We start from the raw sequence: 22,652 nt of genomic DNA, 5'->3' as shown, positions 1-22,652 counted from the left end.
CCCTATTTTGGGAATGTCGTTATATGGGGAAATAGTGCGTATGTATGTACTGATGCTAAGCATGCTAGTTCTCTGACATACTTGGCTGACATGTGGATTCCGCAATATTTGTAATGGTCTCTTTGGGTCTCCTCTGGACAAGTTAAGTGCTCCTAGAACGTGCAGACATCATCTAAAATGACACAGGGGCCTGTTTTCTAAAGCGATGCCACCGGTGACAATTCCCTATCCAGGACGGACAGTGAAAGAGGGACTTTTAGTGCTTTAGTTTTAACATTAGGCCTGCTTTTTAGACCGCGATGGTGCATACATTGGCTAGCTAGTGCAAGTCAACTAATACATTGTATTTAGAGCACTTTTCACACACAATACCAGTCACAAAGTGCTTCCCAAATCTAGACACACACAACAAAAAAAACACAAAAACATATCAATGATCAAATCAAAATGAATAAAACGACCGACCAATATGAAACAAAGCAAATTACAACATGACAGGACACGACACAAAAGAGCTGCAATAACAAAACAATGATGTAAAAGGCCTGTCTAAAACAGGTGAGTCTTTAACAGTCTTTTAAAGTTGTCCACAGAGGACAGGAGGAGGTCGTTCCACAGTCTACGGTCGGAACACGCAACGACTCAAAAGTCACCTTTGTTTTTTATCTTTAACCTCATGCGAGGGACAACTAAGCAGGCCCTGGGATGCGGATCTCAGAGACCTGCTGGCGACATGTGGGTGGAGCAGGTCACATATATACACAGCTAACAGTATGCCCGGTGCCCTGACCACAGAGCACTTTGTACAGTATGTGATTACAAGAACCTTGAAATGGATTCTACAATGCAAGGAGGCCAGGAGGACAGCTAGCTAATGTGTCCACCAGCGAAAGTTGCGAACATTAGCATGTCTATACGGGCACAAGGGCTCCTTAAATTATGAATGGCTGCTCTCTTTCTGTCACCAGGCATGCACACGAGAAATGAGACGATAGCCAGCCCCCCCCCTGTTCCCCAGGGAGCGTTGGTACATTCCATTAGGGGGAACACTTAATTAAAGCATGATAAAATACCACTCAGAGACTCCAGAGGGGGGTTTGAATACTAGAAAAAAAGGGTGGGAGGAGGGACTCGGTTCATCCTCATTCCCCCAGAAAGGAGACAAACAAAACAAAACAATCATTCTAAATATGAATTGTGCCCCGACCACCAGAGATCACCGTTTCTCAGTGTCTGGTCCGGGGGGCCCGTCAGGGGTCCATTTGGACCCCTGACGGGTCTGTAAGTCAGATCGTACAAATGGAACCATTTTTTGTTTTATTTCTGGCACCCCAATCGACACTGTAAAACTCTGTTAATGTAACTCTGAGTTATGGGGGTCGTTGAAATTAAAAGGTTTGAGAACCACTTGTGCTACACTAAAATGGAGCAGAGCCTTCATTAGAATCATTGGTAACACCTGTGAAGAAAGTAACAAATAGGGTCCATTTGGTTCCGTTTGTACACTCTCAGAGTTACGGAACCGTATAGGGGTCCATCTGGAACGCCTGGTGGTCCCCGAACCTGACATTGAGAACCACTTAGCATGTGTACACAGACTGGAACAAAGAACGTATAAGCTAGCCGATAGCGAGAAGCTAAATGACTGGGCATGAATAAGGAAACACTGAGTTTCAAAAGTCACTGACCGCATTGACTTACAGAACACAATAATAATAAAACAGAGTTTTTCACTGAGGCTTGATTCATTTACTTATAGTTAGCACACCGAAACAACGCGTTGTATTCTTCTCCTACAGACTACGACCAATGTCAATCATTTCCCCTTCTGTCATTGACTGCAGTTTTATTGCTCTCATCTAACTTTGCTGCAATGAACGCAGGATGTAAACAAAGATAGCGGCGGGAAAAAAATATATATATAATCATTGTAAAAGTCTAGCTGGGGTAACTCTCGAAAAAACTGCTGGACAGGCTTGTCTGCCTCCACACACAATTAGATTAACCCATTAAGACCGGGAACGCATCTGTGTCCTTTTGTGATTTCTTTGGCTATTCAAAAATAGCAGATCTACAAGCTCGTAGCGCGGCACCGAGTGCCGCGCTACGAGCTTGCGGATCTGCTATTTTTGAAAAATCGTGAAAATGTGTGCAAATCTTTGAATAAATATCGTTTTTAAGCAAACATTTGTAACTCAAATCTTTGCTTCTGGGCGTCCCTGGAACAAAATATTTTGAGATGGGGGTCCGCGGCCAAATACATATCATTTTGGCGGTCCTTGAAGTTTGAGAACCACTGATGTAGCAACATAGGGTTTTTTTTTTCCAAAAAAACTGTTAGGATTTAGAAGACATTTTGTGGAATCGGCCTCAGGTCTTAATGGGTTAAAGTGTTTACTTGACCCATGTCTTCTAGTAATCAAATTAGGGCTCCGGTTATTTTGTCTGTGTGTAAACGCAGAGGGATGATGTGTAGAAACTTCAAAAAAAGGAGCCGTCTTGTTTACCTTTCCCAGTACGGTGAGACAACTGGGGTCCAGTTCAGGTTGCTCCAGCTTCACCACTCCCACCCAGCCGTATTCGTAGCCCTCCTCGTCGTTGTTGTTACATAGTCCCAACGGATGCATCTGGAAAGGAAGACGGCAGAGGTCAGGATTCAATACAAAAACGTGAACATCGACACGGAACTCACAGGACAGGAGTTATCATTATTATTATTATTAGTAGTAGGGCTGGAAGATATGGACAAACACATTTTTTACCAAATACCTCAATATTGATATTGTGACAATTTTATCAATTTAGGTATTTATTTATTTACATATTTTGATTAGCAAACATAGCCGATGTACAAGCTCACAATGTGGCAACACTTTGAAAGTATAAAATAAGGCTTTAAGTGATGAAAACCAGGAAAAGACAACACTTTTGCCATTTCACGATATATATCACGAATATCAAGATATCCCAAAATCCCAGATGAAATCTAGTGCAATAACAATATCGGTAACATCGATATAATACTGATATATTGCCCCAGCAGCCCTAATCATTACTATATAATTCCTTTCAACCCGGTCTTTATTGATCCCCCCCCCCCCCCCCCCCCCCCAAAAAAAAATCAGGGATCATTTCTTTGAAAGACGTCAGATAAGTCACATGCAAAACATGGTGGCACTTTGCCTGGAATTCCTCATGCGGAGCCACACAGAGCTTTGTCACGTACAATATGTCCAGAGACGGCCTTTGATGTGATACGTGACATGAAAGGCCACCCCCCACGACGACGCACTGAGTTGGTTTGTCCTCAAACCGGTGCTGGCTTATAGATTTACTCCGGGGGCATGGGGGTAAAATACCAGCTCAGAAGTGAGCTAATCTCCCGCTGGACGCCAACCCCCCCCCCCCCCCACCTTCATCACCCCACCCTACAACTACCTCATTTGAGTGAGCAGCACAAACTGCCTATAATCCACTTGTCACCTATTTTCCATAATGAAACATAAGAGGTTAAGAGCATTAAAAGGTCTGTGAAGTAGCCTACCCACCGTGTGCGGTGGAATAACGTCAAATCTAAAAACGTATACAGTGGTAGGTATTCTACCCTCGTCGTCGCTGCAATCAATGCAACGCTTACCGGAGCGCTCAGACAAAAGCAGTGCACAGACAAAACCGTTATATCGTCGCCTGTCGCGGCAGACATTTGACCAATTTCCTTAAATAATGTTCAAAATAGGGAGGTTGAAAGTGGTTAAGGCTCTCTGTACTCTTTTTTTTTATAAATATTTAACCTATGAAAGGTATTAACAAGCGCTTGTGACTAAACAATAACAGGGGGGTCCCCACTCCCACATGATTTTAGGGGGGGGGGGGGGGGGGTTCCCATGCAGATGACAGTGAAGTGACACAATTTAAGGAATAAAAAAAAAAAGATTTGACTTTAAAAAAAAAATGCCGATCTATAAGGTCACAACGCCTTGCGTTTTGCGTGGCGTTGCGAGCTTGTAGATCGGCTATTTTCACAATACTTATCTGTGGAACCGAGTCAAACTAAATGTAATGCCTCAACTCCTACAATTCCAAGTGCTTGTCAGGGTGGGGGTGTTCAAATATGGGGTCCCCAGTTCAAATTATTATTTTTTGGGGGGGCTCCACCTGAAAAGGCTGAGAAGAACCCCTGCTTTAGAGCAGTAAATGGTCCTATAGCGCTCGCTGCCACAAAGCTGTGCAGAGCCCCGTTCCCAGAGAGCACGTCTGCAGAGTAGATTAGGACTTAAAGGATGGCAGACACGACAAAACACTGACTCACTCACTCCATGGGACCAGGGAAGGAGGTGGCAGCCTCTGTAATTACAAAACTAACCAAAGCATTCATCTCGCTGCGTTTTAACGTCCCATTACTTGAGTTTTCTTGATTGTGCAGCATCTGGAACGACACGGTGGGAGAACCGTGTGGAGGAGCCGAGTCAATTGATGAAAGAATCTGCACCTTTTTTTTTCATCACAGACTGTGAGAATAAAAAACTAAATCTGTGAAAAATGCTTTTTTTTTACCAATATACTTGACTGAACCCACAGGCATGTGTACTGTTGCTAGACTGTGTCATGGAGGTAAACTTGCACCATAAACACAGTAGATAAGCTAACAAGAGGGCCATTAATCAGCAGGTCATTGCTTATCATGACAACAACAAATTCAAACCAATAAAAAGACAAGATCAAGCACACGCAGTACCACAACATCAGGTCACATAGGGGAAACGGAATAGGTGTTCCTGCCTGATAAACACAAGTTGGATTTGAACGTAGACCTTAAGCACTTTCAACCAAAATGTCCAAAAAAATGCAAAAATAGCAGCGCCACGCAACACAGGGCTTAAAAAACAGGGCTTAAGTGGCTAATCAAACTGAAAGCCAGTCCAACACACTATCCCATCACTACCCTGGCGACAGACGGGCTCCTGTATGTGCATTAAAAGTAGGCCAAGCTGACCTGCGGGCCACTTATCCTAATGACCACAGCATCCCATAATGACCGCAGCATCCCCAACCAGCCAGCAGTGTGGGCTGGCGCCGGGGCTCTCTCTCGCCCCTAGGCCACTGCTGATGACCCCAGATACCCTTCTCCCTCCAATGACCCCCGACCTTTGAACCCCACTTCATCACTTTTGGGAGCAGGCTGGGCGTGCAGCAGGCCAATTGAAGAGGTATATATATATTCAGGGAGGCGCCTCCACTCACTCCAGCTCCACAAGGCCCCCGGGGGTCAAGCCACTGACCGGAGGTTTTTTCTTTTGGGGGGGGGGGATGGGGGGGCGGGGGGCTTAGTTTAGAGGATGGGGGTCAAAGAGGATGGGCATGTCAGGAGGGAGGAATTTTAGACAACGTGTGCCGTTCTGCCGTTTAAGCAGAGCATCGCATCTTTCCTTTCCCGCCCTGGGGTTGAAATCTGACGAGGACACTGGATTCCCCACACCATCAGCTTTGTGCGTGAATAGTTTGGAGGTGGGGAGGTACAGCAGATGCTGAATTTGAGAAATCACAAGACCTTGGGGGGTTTTAGCCTGAGGGGAGCGCGCGCACACACACACACACACACACACACACACACACACACACACACACACACACACACACACACACACACACACACACACACACACACACACACACACACACACACACACACACACACACACACACACACACACACACACACACACACACACACACACACACACACATATTCAGTCAAATACACCTTTAGAGAGAATGAGAGAGAGAAAAAGTCTTCCAAAAACACAGAGGTATCACAAAAGCTCTGATAACAAAGGGGGGGGGGGGCTGACTGTTATGAGTCAACGCTGCACTAGCTTGGCTTTTTTTCAGCTTTTTTTTTTTGTACAAATCCAAAGCTCACGGCCACTTTGTCCGCCTCCATTTTACACGTGCATTTTCTCTAAGCTCCTCTTACTGTGATAAACATAGGGGAGCTGAACAGCATGCGGGGGGGGGGGGGGGGAAAGCTCAAAGTGAGTGTTTGGAAGGTGGATATTAGCCTAGGGGGCTGGCAGAAGCAGGGAGGGAGCACAGGTAGACATTACATACACATCGGTATGATAATTTCAGAGCGCTCTCTCTCCCTCTCCGTCTTCTGAGGGACGGGCAAATTGAAGAGGAAGCAGAGATGAAAGACCAAGCACCAAGTCATGCTTCATTTTATACTTTTGTCGTACGGCGGTGTCAGTCAGTCGCCCGAAAATAGCAGATCTACAAGCTCGGGGGACTGTAAAAACCGGGCTTCAGCTTTCCCTCCGAGCTGAGCTGGTGTGTTTCAGCCCAAACCCCTCCCACACACCATGACCCTGCAAACCAAAACAATTCTTCACCACAGAACGTGCGGCAGTCAAAACTAACGTACCGCTTTTTCAGCTCAATTTTCAGATGGCCCTATGCGGGAGAAAGCGAGGGTCGGCAGGCGGGGGGGGGGGGGGGGGGGGGGGTTGTCCGTGGCCCGATACTAATACATTTGGGGATCCTTGACAAATAGTTGAGAATCCACTGGTCCAGTGGAGGGGTTGCACTCATTCTGCTGCAGCCGTGGGCAAGGTTGCCAGATCTTCTTATTATAATTTCCCCACAAGATTTTATTTGAAAATAGCCGATCTACAAGCTCACAACGCGTCGCATCGCGACGCGTTGTGAGCTTGTAGATCTGCTATTTTCAAATAGCTGATGTATATGTTAAATTGCTCATGTGGCCCATAGTCGCTTCTTTTGGGCTGGTTTTCCTAGACCTGGTTGCTTGTTTCTCTCACAGAATCTGGCAACACTGGTCGTGGGTCCAAATGAGAGTACACTCGACTCTGAGAAGCGAACGAACGCATCCATTCGGTTACGGGGGCGGGGGGGGGGGGGCGGTTTGGGGGACGGTTTGGTGTGCTGAGGGGGAGGCGATCTAGTAGCGAGAGGCCCTCTCTATCTCAGCCAATGCAAACGGCCAGGGGGACCAGGAAGTGGAACAACTCGCTGGTTGTGTGATTGTGACCTCTTCTCTCTCTCTCTCTCTCTCTCTCTTGCTCGTCTAATACTTGGATGGCGGTGGTGGGGAGCCCCGCCTGTGTTGCCCCGGGGCGCTGAACACTGGGCCATTGTGCGGGGGCTCTCTCTCTCGCGCTCCTCCAAAAAGGGGGGTGGGGGGGGGGGGTGTTGTTGTTGTGGACCCGTGTTGTTATTTTAGAGGCTGGCCCATTGCGCCATTATCTCCACCGCTGGGATCCATTTTTTTTATTTTGGTTTTCTCTTCCACATGCTGCGGAGATGGAGACAGCGGTGTGGAGGACAGGTGCGTGGAACGGTGAGGCCGGGGAGGAGAGAGCATTTGCGACCGTTATTTTCACACAAACTAAAACGGGACCCTTAAGCAAACGTGCCTGTTCATTCATGCACGCACGTGACTGTGCACGCACGTTAATGTACGTACGTGCGTGCACGTGCATGCAAACACGATCGCACACACGATAGGCATTTTCATCTGCTCATTATAATTTCCCCGCAAGATTTGATTTGAAAATAGCCGATCTACAAGCGACGCGTTGTGAGCTTGTAGATCTGCTATTTTCAAATAGCTGATGTACCGTAATTTTCGCACTATAAGCCGCACCTGAATATAAGCCGCAGCAGCTAAATTGAATGATTTGTACATATATAAGCCGCACTGGACTATAAGCCGCGGGTGTAAAATCCATAGATTTAGGAGGTCCCCTAGTTGCCGTTAGCTGTAAAGATCCATAGATAAGCCGCACCGTTATATAAGCCGCAGGGTCGAAAAATAGGAAAAAAGTCGCAGCTTATAGTCCGAAATTTACGGTATATGTTAAAGTGCTCATGTGGCCCATAGTCGCTTCTTTTGGGCTGGTTCTCCTAGACCCGGTTGCTTGTTTCTCTCACCGAATCTGGCAACACTGGTCGTGGGTTCCAAATGAGAGTATACACTCGACTCTGAAAAAGCGAACGAACGCATCCGTTCGGCTACGTTCGTACACTTCTCAGGGCCACGAATGGCACACAAACATGCATGCGCGCACACACACAAGAGATCACACAGAGCCTCTCCTCTCTTGTGTTGGAACAGCACAGCTATCCCCGACAGGCCCCACATGCCATACAAGCTCTGCCCACTCCCAAGCACCCCGTGCTCCACTTTGCTTGTCTTCTCGCTGCGCGGCAGGACTCTGGGCAGTGTGGTGGACAGTAACTAAAGTACATTTACTCGGCTACTGTTACTTCAGTCAATTTTTGGAGTATCTGTACTTGAGAATATGTGTATTTTTTGATACTTCCACTGACTCCATATTTCTAAAGTAGTGGTTAACGTGACATTTTCTTCTGAAAATGTTTTGATTTTCTTTGGTACAATTTTCTAAATTTAATTTTAGAAAAGGTTTTTTGTAATCTATACTTTTGAATACTTAAGTATTTAAAAGCATGTACTTTTGAATACTTAAGTTAATGTTTTAAAGGAAAATACTCCAGTAACATTCAATTGTAGTCGAGTAATATTTGATCTCTACTTTTGACTGGAGTACTGAGGTGCAGTACTTTGTCCACAACTGACTCTCTGGCTGAGCATCATGGCTCAGTGAGTCAGTGGGCCCCCCCTATATGACCACAAGGGGGCAGCTCTTGTTCTGGCCCCGTCTGTCTGCCCTGCCCCGGGGGAGGCAGCCTTTCACATGGGTATCCCCTTACACAGGCCACACTCTCAATGAAATCATGGCAGGGATTTGAACTCCACCTGTCACTCAGGCAGCTGGCCACGCCCCCTTTTTACTCAAACCCCCCCCCCCCCCCACACACACCTAACAAGAGAAAATAATAAAATGTGAATAATCCTGCACAAAGCTTTTAAATGTAACAAAAATGCATTGCATGCTGGAATGTAGCATAACATGTTTAAAAACTGTAATGTTAATTGGTTTAAATATGGGGGGGGGGGGGAATGCATGATTGCTCCATGCTCCCCCCCCCCCCCACACGCGTGCACACACACAAACATCCTCATCTTTAGGCCCGTTTTCCCTTCCTTCCGGAAGGAGTTGAGCTGATAGTGGGACAGTTTGTAATGGGATCACAAGTGGTCCCTGCTTCTGTACGAGTAACCCCCCACGCCCCCCCATCCCCCCCCCCACGGCACGTTGTCCTCTCAAAAGTAAATCAAAATGCGAGTCACATCCGCGCCATTCCTCCTTTGTCCGTGACACAACTCGCTGATCCTTTGATCGTCCGACAACCACTTTTACAGCCCTCTCTCTCTCTCTCCCCCCCTCTCCACCCACCCTCCCCTTTTCTCTCCCTCTAAATCATTGTCACCCCTGATTACAGACCCTTCTCCACCCGCCCCTTCAAACTGTTCAAACACCCCCCACCCCCCCCATACACACACCCCGCTCTACTCCTCTACTCTGTGAGGCGTTCTATATTGCCCTTCCATGAACAGTTTGTTTGGATTTCTGTGGCGATGGCGGTGTGTGTGTGTGTGTGTGTGTGTGTGTGTGTGTGTGTGTGTGTGTGTGTGTGTGTGTGTGTGTGTGTGTGTGTATTTAAAAAGCCGGCACTTTTAAAAAACGTAAGCCCTGCATACTTTGTCGGACGACACATAGCAAAAATAGCAGATTTACAAGCGGATTCAACACATTGTGAGCTTGTAGCAAGCTCGTTGTAAATCTGCTTTTTTCCTACTTCTTTTTGTAACATTTTGGCCTATATAATCACATGCCCCCAAAACAGGGATACCAGGGTTAGAGCAGTTACTTGCTTTCTTTCGGTCGGCCATGATGATCTCTGGTTCCGCTGGTCAACGCTAAACTGATCAATGCAAATGATCTGAACTTGTTGAACTGACAACTCCGGTCTGTGAAATATTCGCAACAGCTCTGAAGCGACCATGCTAGCAACCTGAACACACCGGCAAAAATGACATCTCACTTTTGTGATAAAGAACGTGTGCATTCCCCCCCCCCCCTCCTCTCTCTTATGTTAGTGACCTGGAATGCTTTGTGAGGGGAAAGAAAACGGAAGAATAAAAGCAGAAGTCACTTTGGCAAGCTGCAAAATCTTTTCCAATTCTCAAACGTGTGGAGATTAATGCGGTGCGCATTACGAGAAGGCATCCCTTGCAACGCACACAGAAGCACTTGGAAGCTTATGACATCAAAGGCATAAGTCGGCGGATTGGAGAAAGAGAATGATGGCGGAGTTAAACTGATGTGCACGAGACGTCCATACATGCCAACTCAGCCAGCCAGGCCTGACATGAATACTGGCACAATGCACCGAAAGATTGATCAACAACATTCTCAACATAAAATCACTCTTTGATGAGTTTGAGGAGGCTCAAATGTTGCCAATATGACTTCAAATCAATGTCACTACTATTTAAAAATGTTGCATCCATTGTAAGCTCAGCTCACAAGGCATCACAACAGAACGCGGGCTTGTAGATCAGCTTTTAGAGAGAAAAAAAATAGTATACCAAGTACAGTTGCAACAACGTTTTTTTGGGGGGGGGTTTAAGACTGGTTAACTAATGATATGTGCCCTCAACAAGCCAGCAAACAAGGGCTGCTTGTTGCCGAGCCCAAACGGTGTCAAGCGGCTGGACGGAAGGACAGATTTGACTAGATGTTCTTTAGTTAGGGCTTGGCTAAATGATTAACCACGCAGAGCTGTTGGTCCTTTAGATATCTTTTATGGTTTTTGGAAAGGCGAGCTGGCAACGATTTCACATGTACACAAAAACTAGACGAGGGGAAGAAGAAAACCCTGGGCACGGCGCCAGTCCTCTCACCCACCTGCATTCTCAGTGCCGTGCTCAGCGCACGTATGTAGCCTACCTCCCCGTGTTTGAGCAACGAGCGCTCGTAGAAGCTAAGTGTGCCCGTGTGCTCTGAAAGACACTGCGGGGGATTTTCCAGGCATTAACGGTGGCTTCTCCCGTTGACTGTCCGCACCCCCCCCCCCCCCCCCCCCCAACACGCTGCACTGATAGCTCTCATCCTATCAGAAACCGGAAGAGTTGGAACCTACACATTGTTAAATTGGCTTTGCTTTTTGGGGGGAAATGGTCTGAAGTAATGTACAGCAGTACACATGATTTGAAAATGCATCATTATCAGACCTAAATGTAGGGAACCCTTCAACTTCTTGTTTATACCCATAATGACTGGCTAGCCACATGTTTTTTACAAATTTGGAGCAATTGAAGAAATATTAGGCCTCAGATGTCAAACGTAACTTCAAGCATGTTCAAGTCATGTCGACTTTTTACAGTACTTCAGACCATGTTCCAAATAGTTCATATTTTTAAATATTTGGGGACTTTATACCATGTTCCAAATAGTTCATCTTTTTTATATATTTTTTTATATTTAGGGGACTTTAAACCATGTTCCAAATAGTTCATCTTTTTTTTATAATTTTATATTTAGGGGGGAAACATGCCCACTCTTCCGGTTACCATCCTACATGGGGGAGTGTTGTCAATTTCCTGGAAGAAGGCACAAGCGTTGCCAAACGGTGGTTCTGCTGGATGTGTGCTGTTTGTTCAGAGCCCACACAGACCAAGGCAACCCCAGGGCAGTGTTGCCAGATTTTGCGAGGGAAACAAGCGGCCCAGGTCTAAACGAAAAGAAGCCCAAAAAGAAAGTGACCAGTTTTACCACTTGAGCCCCATATACAGTACATAGACCATTTGAGAATAGCCAATCTACAAGCTCACAAACGCATCGCGACGCGTTGTGAGCTTGTAGATCAGCTATTAATAAATGGAATATCTTTGAGACATTTTGACAACACCGATCTTGTAGGCCTATGGGGGGGGTGTGTGTGTGTGGGTGGGGGGGGGTCAGGGGGTCCCTGCCTGGCACAAAATATTTTCAGATGGGGGTCTGTGGACAAATACATATTAATTTGGGGGTCCCTGACATGAAAACGTTTGAAAACCACTGGTTTAAACAGGGTTAGGAACAAGCCCAAATAAGCAACTACACTTTAAACCCATTAAGACCTGGAACGCATCTGTGTCACTTTCTTTGGCTATTCAAAAATAGCAGATATACAAGCTCATAGCGCGGCACGAGCTACGAGCTTGTATATCTGCTATTTTTTGGGAAAACGTGTGCAAATCTTTGAATATAATGTATATATATCTTTTTTTTATAAAAAAAATAAAAATCTAAATATTTTGTAGAATCGGAACCTCAGGTCTTAACACATTGCGTGCCAATCGCGTAGATCTACGCGAACCTAAAATAATTGCGCAGTGTGCCAGTTGCGTAGATCTACGCGAAGTGGTCTTTTTTTTTTCGCAGGTTCACATTTCATAGTAGGCCTCGTTCGCAGTGACACATTTCATTGTAGCACACCCGGAAACGGAAACATCCGTATCCGGAGATTTTCGTTCCCACCCGTTCTCGCTCTAAATCTTCCCCTAATCCTCCATTATCTCTGAGGTTTTTTTCTCCTCGCTGATCGGCTGTTTAACATCGACAACTTCAAAATGGACGATCTTCTCTGGGCCACTCACACAGCTACCCTGTGTGTCTACAAACAGTTTAACGCGCGATCTTAAGGTATTTAGCGAGGTCTGTGGCGACGTCAAAAAAACAAAAAAACAACAATAAATCGCTGGCACTGGTGAGATATTAAACTCTGGCGTGGAATGTGTTAAGAACAAGGACCCAAAAAAAAAGCAACCCGCAACTAACTACCAATATAAGCCAAAGGAAAAACAAGCACAACGTCGCTTATTGTCTCTGTCGGGGGAGGAAAAACCTCATACGTCTAAAACTGTTTTAGACATAATGTTTTCAGGATTCAAATTCAAAAGCATCAAAAGCAGCAGATCTACAAGCTCTCCAGGCTTGCGGATCTGCTACTTTTGATGCTTTTGTGTGACGCTGTTCGATCAAGTATGGCGTTAATTCATGAAGAAACTCGAAGTTATAATAAGCAGACATGGCAACGCTGAACCCCAGGGCCAGTGTGCGTGTGTGCATGTGTGCGTGTGTGTGTGTGTGTGTGTGTGTGTGTGTGTGTGTGTGCATGTGTGTGTGGGGGTGTGTGTGTGTGTGTGTGTGTGTGTGTGTGTGTGTGTGTGTGTGTGTGTGTGTGTGTGTGTGTGTGTGTGGACGCTGTGCGTCACAAGAAGCCCATGACCCAGCCGCAGCGTTTCAGAAACACAGCAGTGGCGGAAGGGAGTACTCCCTTTTTTTTTACTCAAGTATAAGTAGCGATACCACAATGTAGAACAAGTTACAAGTCCTGTATAAAAAAAATGTACTTCAGTGAAAAAGTATTGGCGTCAAAATGTACTTAAAAGTACCTAAAGTTAAAAGTACCAGAATGGCCCATTTCACAGGTTTTTCAAAATGTATTAAAGAAATCTTTTGAAAATAGCTGATCTTCAAGCTTACAACGCGTCGCGATGCAACGCGTTGTAAGCTTCAAATAGCCAAAGTAGTTGAAGTGGTTAATGTATGTTTTGTAATAATAACCAGTGGTGTATAAAGTACAATATTAGCCTCTGGGGATGTAGTGGAGTAGAAGTATTTCACTGACCCAAAAAATACTCTCAAGTAAAGTAAAAAAAAGTCCCTAAAAAAAATAAAGTAAATGTACTTAGTTACTTTCCACCGCTGCCTGGGAGACTGTTCAAATCTGGGCAAAGCAGCTATGCAGAACCTACGCAACGCACAGGGATTTACCTACCCCACACACACACACACACACACACACACACACACACACACACACACACACACACACACACACACACACACACACACACACACACACACACACACACACACACACACACACACACACACACACACACACACACACACACACACACACAGTGAAACCTTAACTTAACCTTTATGTCTCAACCCATTAAGACCTGAGGCATATGAACTTGTAGATCTGCTATTTAAAAAATATCATGCAAATCTTTTAAAATATATATATTTTTAACTCAAATCTTTGCTTCTGGTCCCTGGAACAAAACATTTTCAGATGGGGGGGTCGGCGGCCAAATACCCACTGATATAGCATAACATTTTATACAGGTTTTTTTCAGAATGGGAAGAATCTGAACCTCAGGCCTTAATGGGTTAATTCAGCTGAGCTAATTGCCAGCTCTAAACTTCAGGCTTTCCAAACGTTGCTCGCTGGTTAACTATTGGTAGGTGTGAATCTGTCAATGAGTTACGCCAATGGCTGCATGTCAAAAAGCAGGGAGGAAAAACAAGGCTCTGCTCCTTCATAACCCTCTGAGACAAAAAGCCAGTAATGTGGTTAACTAGTTTAAAGGTGCAGTAAGAAATTGATATTTTGTTAAAATAAGTGTTAAATAGCTCTATATTCTGATCGTAATCATTGCTATAGAGTGTCTCCCTGTCTCTCTAGTTCTTTAATGAATAGAAAAATGTGTTTTCAGGTTGGGATACCGATATACACTCAATATATCGCTAATGTAGTCTCTCTCTCTCTCTCTCTCTCTCTCTCTCTCTCTCTCTCTCTCTCTCTCTCTCTCTCTCTCTCTCTCTCTCTCTCTCTCTCTCTCTCTCTCTCATTTTAGGAGAGCCATGATTTTTGACCCCAACCCCATAAGTCGAAAATAGCCGATCTACAAGCTTAGCAGCACGGTTATTTTCCGGGTGCACAACGAGGTATAAATCAGACATAACTCCCAACACCAACCCTTAAACCTAACCTCTAAATGCCTAATCCTAACCTTAGCCCGTTAAGACCTGGAACGCATCCGTGTCATTTTAAGAGTTGAGTTCAAAAATAGCAGATCTACAAGCTTGTAGGTCTGCTATTTTTGAAAAAGCGTGAAAATGTGTGCAAATCTTTGAATATATATATATTTTTAAGCAAAGATTTGTAACTCAAATATTTGCTTCTGTGGGGGTCCCTGGAACAAAATATTTTGAGATTGAGGGTCCTCGGCCAAATACATATCATTTTGGGTGGTCCTTTACATGAAAAAGTTTGAGAACCACTGATATAGCAACATAGTTTTTTTTGCAAAAAACATGTCTCTGGTGAGGAACAGGAAAAATCCTCACAATTTCTCCAATCTGGGAACCCGTCGCCAAATGAAAAGGAAAAACAGCGCCCTCTGCTGTTTTTGACTATCTCAGTTGGCTCTGGGAGGAAGTTGACGTAGCACCCGTGCGCAAGGAAACCGGGGTTTTGGTCTGCCTTCAGCGCATCACTTCCGGTGGTGCGACTATGTTTTCATTCCCACTAACAATATTTCTACACGGAACACTAACACCACTTCTCCCAGAGAACATGGATCGTTTTGGTTATAAGCCCACTTGTTTCTATGATGAAAGAGCAAGTTAAAATGTGAATATCTTTCCGTGGTTTTGTTAAATTAGTTTCGGTTTGTTTCGAGTGGGGAAGGATCGACGGACACGTGAATCCCGCCCACTACATTTGATTGGGTAAAGCGTGGCCTGCTTCCTGATCTGAAGGCACGCCCACTTGTAGGCCAGTGCGCACGCGATATGACGAACCTCCCCGACAGATTCAAACGCAGAGCAGAATCTGTTCTTGAGAGATTACAATTTCTCAAATTCTACTGCACTTGTGGGGACATTTGGCCCTCAGAAGTATATCAATACAAGCACGCACAGACAGACAGACAGACAGACAGACAGACAGACCGACAGGAATTCATTGGCCCAAGCACTGAGTGCATGAATGGCCACTCTCTCCACCAGCCCATGCAACTTCCTGAGCCGCTGTTAAAGCCCAGCAGAGGGTAAACGAGACGAGAGGGACTAGATTTGGGGGGGGGGGGGGGGGGGGGTAGATTTGGGCCATCGATTTTAAACGAGCTACGTTCAATATGTTCTAAAAGCAGCGTGCCGTTTTAAAAGGGTCGGTCACTCACGCGCACAATCCGAAACAACACGCGCGCGCACACACACACACACACACACACACACACACACACACACACACACACACACACACCAGCCTCTCCCCCCCCCAAATTACCCCCCAGCTGCTACATACTTAGTGATCCTATGCAGAGAATGAAAACTCGCTCTCATTTTAGATGTCTTTGGCTATTCAAAAATAGCAGATATACAAGCTCACCGCGCTATGAGCTTGTAGATCTGCAATTTTTTTGAAAAATAGCGAGAGAATGTGAGCAAATCTTTGAATATATATTTTTTTACAGCGAATATTTTGTCAAATATGTTGTTCCAGGGACCCCCAGAAGCAAAGATTTGAGTTAGAAACGTCACGATTTTTCAAAAATAGCAGGTACAAATTTCACCAATTTTCAAAAATAGCAGATCTACAAGCTCATAGCGCGGCACCCGATGAGCTTGTATGTCTGCTATTTTTGAACAGCCCAAAGAAATCTTAAAATGACAATAGATGTGCCCCCGGATTGAATGGGTTAATAATAGTATACAGTATTCATTTGATCACATGCAAACAAACACGCATAAAAAAGTCCACGATTTTTCTGATCATCACAGAAGTCCCACCGTCCTCCCGTAGCCTAGCGGTACGGTACTCCACTCCCATGTAAAAGAGCCAGTCAGTGCTCAGTCAGTACCATCCACAACTAGTGTCTGGTTTGGGGATTGCACTGACTGCACCCCCCAAGATGTGACAGGTGTCATAATGTCTGCAGGGCTGTCACGATCATGACATTCTAATTGACGGGTAATTGTCACACAAATAATTTGCCATGAACTGATTTCATTGTGTTTTTGACATTATAATAAACATTGGAATACAAATTTATATTTCACGTTTTTTTTCTTTCGGGCTTTGAAACTACAAATTTAAATCAAAAATAAATAAAGTAAAACCATATTAATAATGTTTATATTTTGGAAATAGCCCATCTACAAGCTTGGCAATGCATTTTGTAGATCGTCTGTTTTTTTTTAGAAACATTTTTCAACAGATGAATGAAAACGATTCTGACGATTTGGCAAAATATCTGTGATTATGTTGATTATGTAATAAAATGCGAGTACTTTTTCCACCACTCATCACAGCACAAGTCGGCACGGTGAAGAGCCCTGGACAAGGTGTTTGATGGATAGACCATCATCATCATCAAAAAGCTCACATTCGCGTGCTGTCTCTCCACACAGTGTTCCCTCTCATCCCCATCAGCGCAAGAGGCTCTCTTCTCCATCCCTCTCTCTCACTCTCCTCCATCTGTTATCACCACAATGTCTAATAATCTGTTATCATACCTTACCGGTCTTCCCACCGAGGTAACCTGTCGCAGCAACTCCTTAACCCATTAAGACCTGAGGCCGCTTCTAAACATTTTTTAAATCCTAACAGTTTTTCAGGAAAAGAATATATATAAAAAAACATTTTCACAATTTTTCAAAAATAGCAGATCTACAAGCTCATAGCGCGGCACTCGGTGCCGCGCTATGAGCTTGTAGATCTGCTATTTTTGAATAGCCAAAGATATCTAAAGTGACACAGATGCGTTCCAGGTATTCCCATTATTATGACCTGAGGCCGATTCTACGAATGCCTTCTAAAACTGTATACGTCTCAATATTTTTCGTGCCAAGGACCCCCAAACTTATATGTATTTGGCCGCAGACCCCCCATCTGAAAATGTTTTGTGCCAGGGACCCCCAAAAGAGAAGTTCTACTGAAGATTTTTCAAACATTTTCAAAAATAGCAGATGTACAAGCTCGCCACGCGGGCACAAAGCGACGTGCTGTGAGCTTGTAACACCGTTACCACTGTTCTGAACCACCGTTCTAAATCTTTTCTGAAAAACGTACGCTGCTATAGAACTAAAATAAAAAATGACACTGCTATAGAACTGAAATAAAAAATGACACTGCTATAGAACTGAAATAAAAAATGACACAGATGCTGTCGCGGTTTTAATGGGTTAAATGTCTAATCTCACGTGCATAGCTGCCGCTTTGTGGACCTGTACCGATTTTGCCTTATGCACCTTATGCTATGTGTATATATGTAGATATCTTATGATCCTCAACATGTTTCTCTTTCTCCTAGCTCTTCCTGCCACACACACACACACACATTTCACCCACTTCTTTACACCTGTGATGTGACAATGAAGTTGATTGTGAAGTTGAAGTTAGGGTGTGAGCTTGTAGATAGATATGCTATTTTCGGCATCAATCGTTCAAAAAAGAGCGCTGCATCGCAGAGACGAAACAAAGAATGCGATGAAAGCCAGAGTCTCCCTCTTCATAAGTCATATTTCAGACTTTACAAAGTTAAGCCTCTAATGTGGATCGAGCTATGTGCATTTGAAATGCTCCTATTCTCAGGGATGCAAACACGTGGCTACCCTTAGTGGGGGGGGGGGGAAACCCGCGCAACAGTATATGGTTAGCCTAATATCGCAATAGGCCATTCGGGTCAAACAGAGTCAGGGTGCTGATATCGTGCATATTGGCTGTGGGTCTAGTGGGTCTAAAATTGGGGTCCAAATGGCTCCTTACGGATGTGTAACTCTGAGAGTGTACAAATGGAACCATTTGGTTCCATTTGTACACTCTCAAGAGTTTAGGGGGTCGTCGTGGAAATTAAAAAGTCTGAGAACTACTGTGCTACACAAAAATGGAACAGAGCCTTCATTAGTACCATTGGTAACACCTGTGAAGGAAGTGATAATATGGCTGCCTAGGCTGTGTGTTTTCCACTTCCTGTCGATTTGATCCAATGAAATCCAATGAAACTGGTCAGATGACCAATGATATCCAATGAAATCGACAGGAAGTGGAAAACACACAGCCTAGGAAACAAGTGAATAATGTCAAGGATAGGATGACATCAAGTTAGTCCATCCATGACTGAAGCATGCATCTTTCAACTAGTAGTGTGCATCGCTCAAATAACTCTCAATAGCCAGATTCCAAACCCGAAAATCTCGGCCACTCGCTCACTCCCACTCGGTCACTCCGACTCCAAACCGGATGTGCTAAATTCCAATTACTCAGTTGCTTCTTGGAGGAGGCGAGTGGAGTCGAGTGGAGGAGCCGAGGCGGCTCTCTACTTCCGCATTTAGCGAGTGTACATCAAGTGTAGGCTCGACCACTCTCCACAGCTCCTCCGCGGCAGACTTCCGCATCACGTGTACACGTTTTTTTTGTTTTTTCCCTTCTCCCGTGACGTATACATGGTCCTCCTCCACATGTGGCCACACACACACTGCTTGAAACCCGAAACCATGCCCCGAAAACACCGGCTGCACCCTCCCCCCCGCCGATCACTCGTTGCCCATCTCACACACACACACACACACACACACACACACACACACACACACACACACACACACACACACACACACACACACACACACACACACACACACACACACACACACACACACACACACACACACACACACACACACACACACACACACACACACACACACAGTGTAAATTAACTGAAAAGACGCAACAAGCCACTGGCTTTATTGCTTTGTATGATATAAAGTATAATACAATTATATACATTGTAATATATTGTGCACACTTATACTGTCTCAAAAGCTGATAGTTCATTTCTCTCCGTGCATGCCTCAATGCAGTGCATGGACTACTATAAATTACTGTGACAAAGATTATGTTTAAAATAATGTATTGTATTTATATATAGACTGAATATAGGGTGACTATATTCTGAATTCCCCAAAAAGAGGACACTTTACGCTATTTAACTATAGCCATACTCATTCAATTCTGAACCGATTCTTAAATTTTAAAATTCTCAATTTGCTGTGAAGGGTCTTCTTTCATGTCTATCAGTCATGATTTATTTCGCTATCAAACAATATCAAGCAAAATCACAAAATCGTCTGAGTTTTTTTCTTTTTTCTTCGTCCCAGAAGTGGGAGGATATCACCCAAACTCTCCAAACCCCGGACATTTGAAGGATTTTATAAACCCCCCCAGACAGCCCCCCAAAAGAGGATATGTCCGGGTAAAAGAGGACGTATGGCCAACCTGCATGAATGATGTAATTCAGAGTCAGATATACTCTGTAATATACGGTGGCTGTTATAAGCAGCAGTGCCGTGCGGGACTGCTGCGGGGGGTGGGGGGTCTGGGGACTGTACGAGCAAAAAGAGGGACGGGTCAGGATTTAATTCATAAATGTAAGTTTGCTCATCCTGGCGCTTTGTTCACTATTTCAGGAATAAATGGCTTTGCACAAAATGTTAACTATAAAGATAACAATGTGGCCATCCACATTGATGAATTGTCTATTCTATTCTGTATTATTCTATACCTGCATATTATTCTATGCATATTTTCATCCACGGCTCTGGTCCAGCTGTTTGAGACGTCATAAGTGATCGCGGAATTTTCCGTCGCTTTGAAATGACGGACCCAGTGCAGTCCGATCCTTTGACGGCAACCACTCGACCACTCGTCCTCACAAATAATCCTCGGCGCCTCGCAGGGGCGGGGCTTAGGCGCGAGTGGAGGAAGCGAAGAGAGTGAGCGAGTGACCGAGCTTTGGGGAATGGAATCTGGCTAATGAGTGTGGTACCATATATTAGTTCGAGAAATAAATATATAAATATATATATCCATCTAGTAATATATATCTGCATTACAGTACAAACATGGCCAAAGTTTACAGGGGGAACTTTCACTGAAATCTTGGAAAGACATAAGGAAAGCCAGTATGACAAAGTATAATTATACAGTAGCAGAGAAATATAGCCGTGGTCAAATATTATAACACTCATTTTCACATTGGTTTTCAGAGTTTAATTCTTAACCCATTAAGACCGGGAACGCATCTGTGTGTCATTTTTAGATTTCTTTGGCTATTCAGAAATAGCAGATATACAGCAAGCTCATAGCGCGGCACCGAGTGCCGCGCTATGAGCTTGTAGATCTGCTATTTTTGAAACATCTTGAACATTTGTGCAAATCTTTCAATTATGATATTTTTAAAGCGAATATTTGTAACTCAAATCTTTGCTTCTGGGGGTCTCTGGAACAAAATATTTTGAGATGGGGGTCCGCGGCCAAATACATATCATTTTGGCGGTCCTTGATATGAAAGAGTTTGACAACCGCTGTTCTAGGTTACATAATGAATCTTCCACCTGTGCTCTTTTGTGAGAATACACATGAGCTTATACTGTATCCAAATGACAATTATCCACATTCTGCTAACATGCAGCGTGTTAGCTTTTGCTCCGAGATGTAAAAACATTGTACACACATTCACAAGCATCCAAAATCCAAATCCTTGTTCGGTTCTCACACACACTTCCTCCAGCTGGAGTCAGCTTCAACCCAGAAGTACAGGCAGCTAACAGGAATCACATCGGTAAGCAATTAAGACGCTCATATTGCCATATATAGACTTTCTAACAACTTCAATCAACTTGTGTCGTAATTCCACACTTTGCTGTTTAACAAATATCTCCTACCCCCCCCCCCCCAAGCAGCACGTTGCTAGAGCTAGCACCGTAGGGTTCAGTGGCAGTACAGAGGAACAGCCGCGTAGGAAAGGAACCCAAGTTTAGAACTGCAACTCACTCTCTCTCTCCTTTACGTAAATACACAATTGAGCCTTTACACAGCAGCATATGCACACACACCAACCCGCAAACACACACGCACACACACACACACACACACACACACACACACACACACACACACACACAACCCCCCTCTCACTCTCTCTCTTGCCTTCTCTTTTCCCAGCACTAGAAATAACTTCAAAGAGGGGCTGGTAGCCTTGAGGAGAGAGAGAGCGAGCAGGATCTGGTTACAGTGGAGCAGCTGGGAGGGCCCTACAGGTGGGGCAAACACTCCTCCTCCTGTAACACTATCTCGGTAAAGGGATCCCTCCGCTTCTCCTCGCAAATAATGAAGACTTCCTCCCTTTTGTCCCCTCCACCAGGACTACAGGAACAATTAGCCCCGGCTAGCTTGGCGGCCATCTTTTCTTTTCTTTTTTTGTGTGTTCCAGTGGTTGATGGATGAACTCATTTTAAGGACCCCAGTATGCATTAGGTCACGGACCCCTAGAACTCCCAAGAGTGTACAAAATTGGAGTTATAGAGGTCCTTGAAATTAACAAGGTTTGAGAACCACTGTGCTACACTAAATGGAACAGAGCCTTCATTAGAATCATTGGCAACACCTGTGAAGAAAGTAAGGAAGAGGCCCAATTTCTTTCCAATATGGCTGCTGTGCATAGAGCCCATCGAAAGCTGTATAGGCCACAGTGTGTATTAACCTGTTAATAATTTAGCTAGAGACCCCTGCGGGGGTTTCCAGACCCCACTTTGAGAAGCTGTGAACTAATGAGCATCCGTAACGCATCAACAACGCCAAGGATATTTTCATATCTCGGAGAGACGTTGTCGATGGAAGATCAGCGGCATTTCTGCGCGTGACGTGACTTTGACTCGGCTAGGGCTTAGGCCGAATTTACACGTGTACAAGCTCGCCGCACAAAAATAAGAGCTCTTAACCCATTGAGACCTGGAACTGTCTAATTTTTTGATTTGCGCTAAAAAGCATTATTTTACACTTTGGGCTATTCAAAAATA

At 44.7% G+C, this 22,652-nt stretch overlaps 1 protein-coding gene across 1 annotated transcript in view; it reads right to left on the bottom strand.

Annotated features, from left to right (window-relative positions):
* znrf3 (zinc and ring finger 3) overlaps positions 1 to 22,652 on the bottom strand; it is a 123,662-nt gene that overhangs the window by 53,839 nt on the left and 47,171 nt on the right. The window contains exon 2 of the mRNA XM_080433879.1: positions 2,508 to 2,627. Coding sequence (XP_080290005.1) covers positions 2,508 to 2,627 — 120 coding nt within the window. The remainder of the gene's footprint in view (positions 1 to 2,507; positions 2,628 to 22,652) is intronic.

Source organism: Gymnoscopelus braueri (genome assembly GCF_963280865.1).
Source record: "Gymnoscopelus braueri genome assembly, chromosome: 7".
Classification (NCBI taxonomy): Eukaryota; Metazoa; Chordata; class Actinopteri; order Myctophiformes; family Myctophidae; genus Gymnoscopelus; species Gymnoscopelus braueri.
The sequence above is the reverse complement of the archived record's forward strand: the minus strand, read 5'-3'. Positions and strand labels throughout refer to the sequence as shown.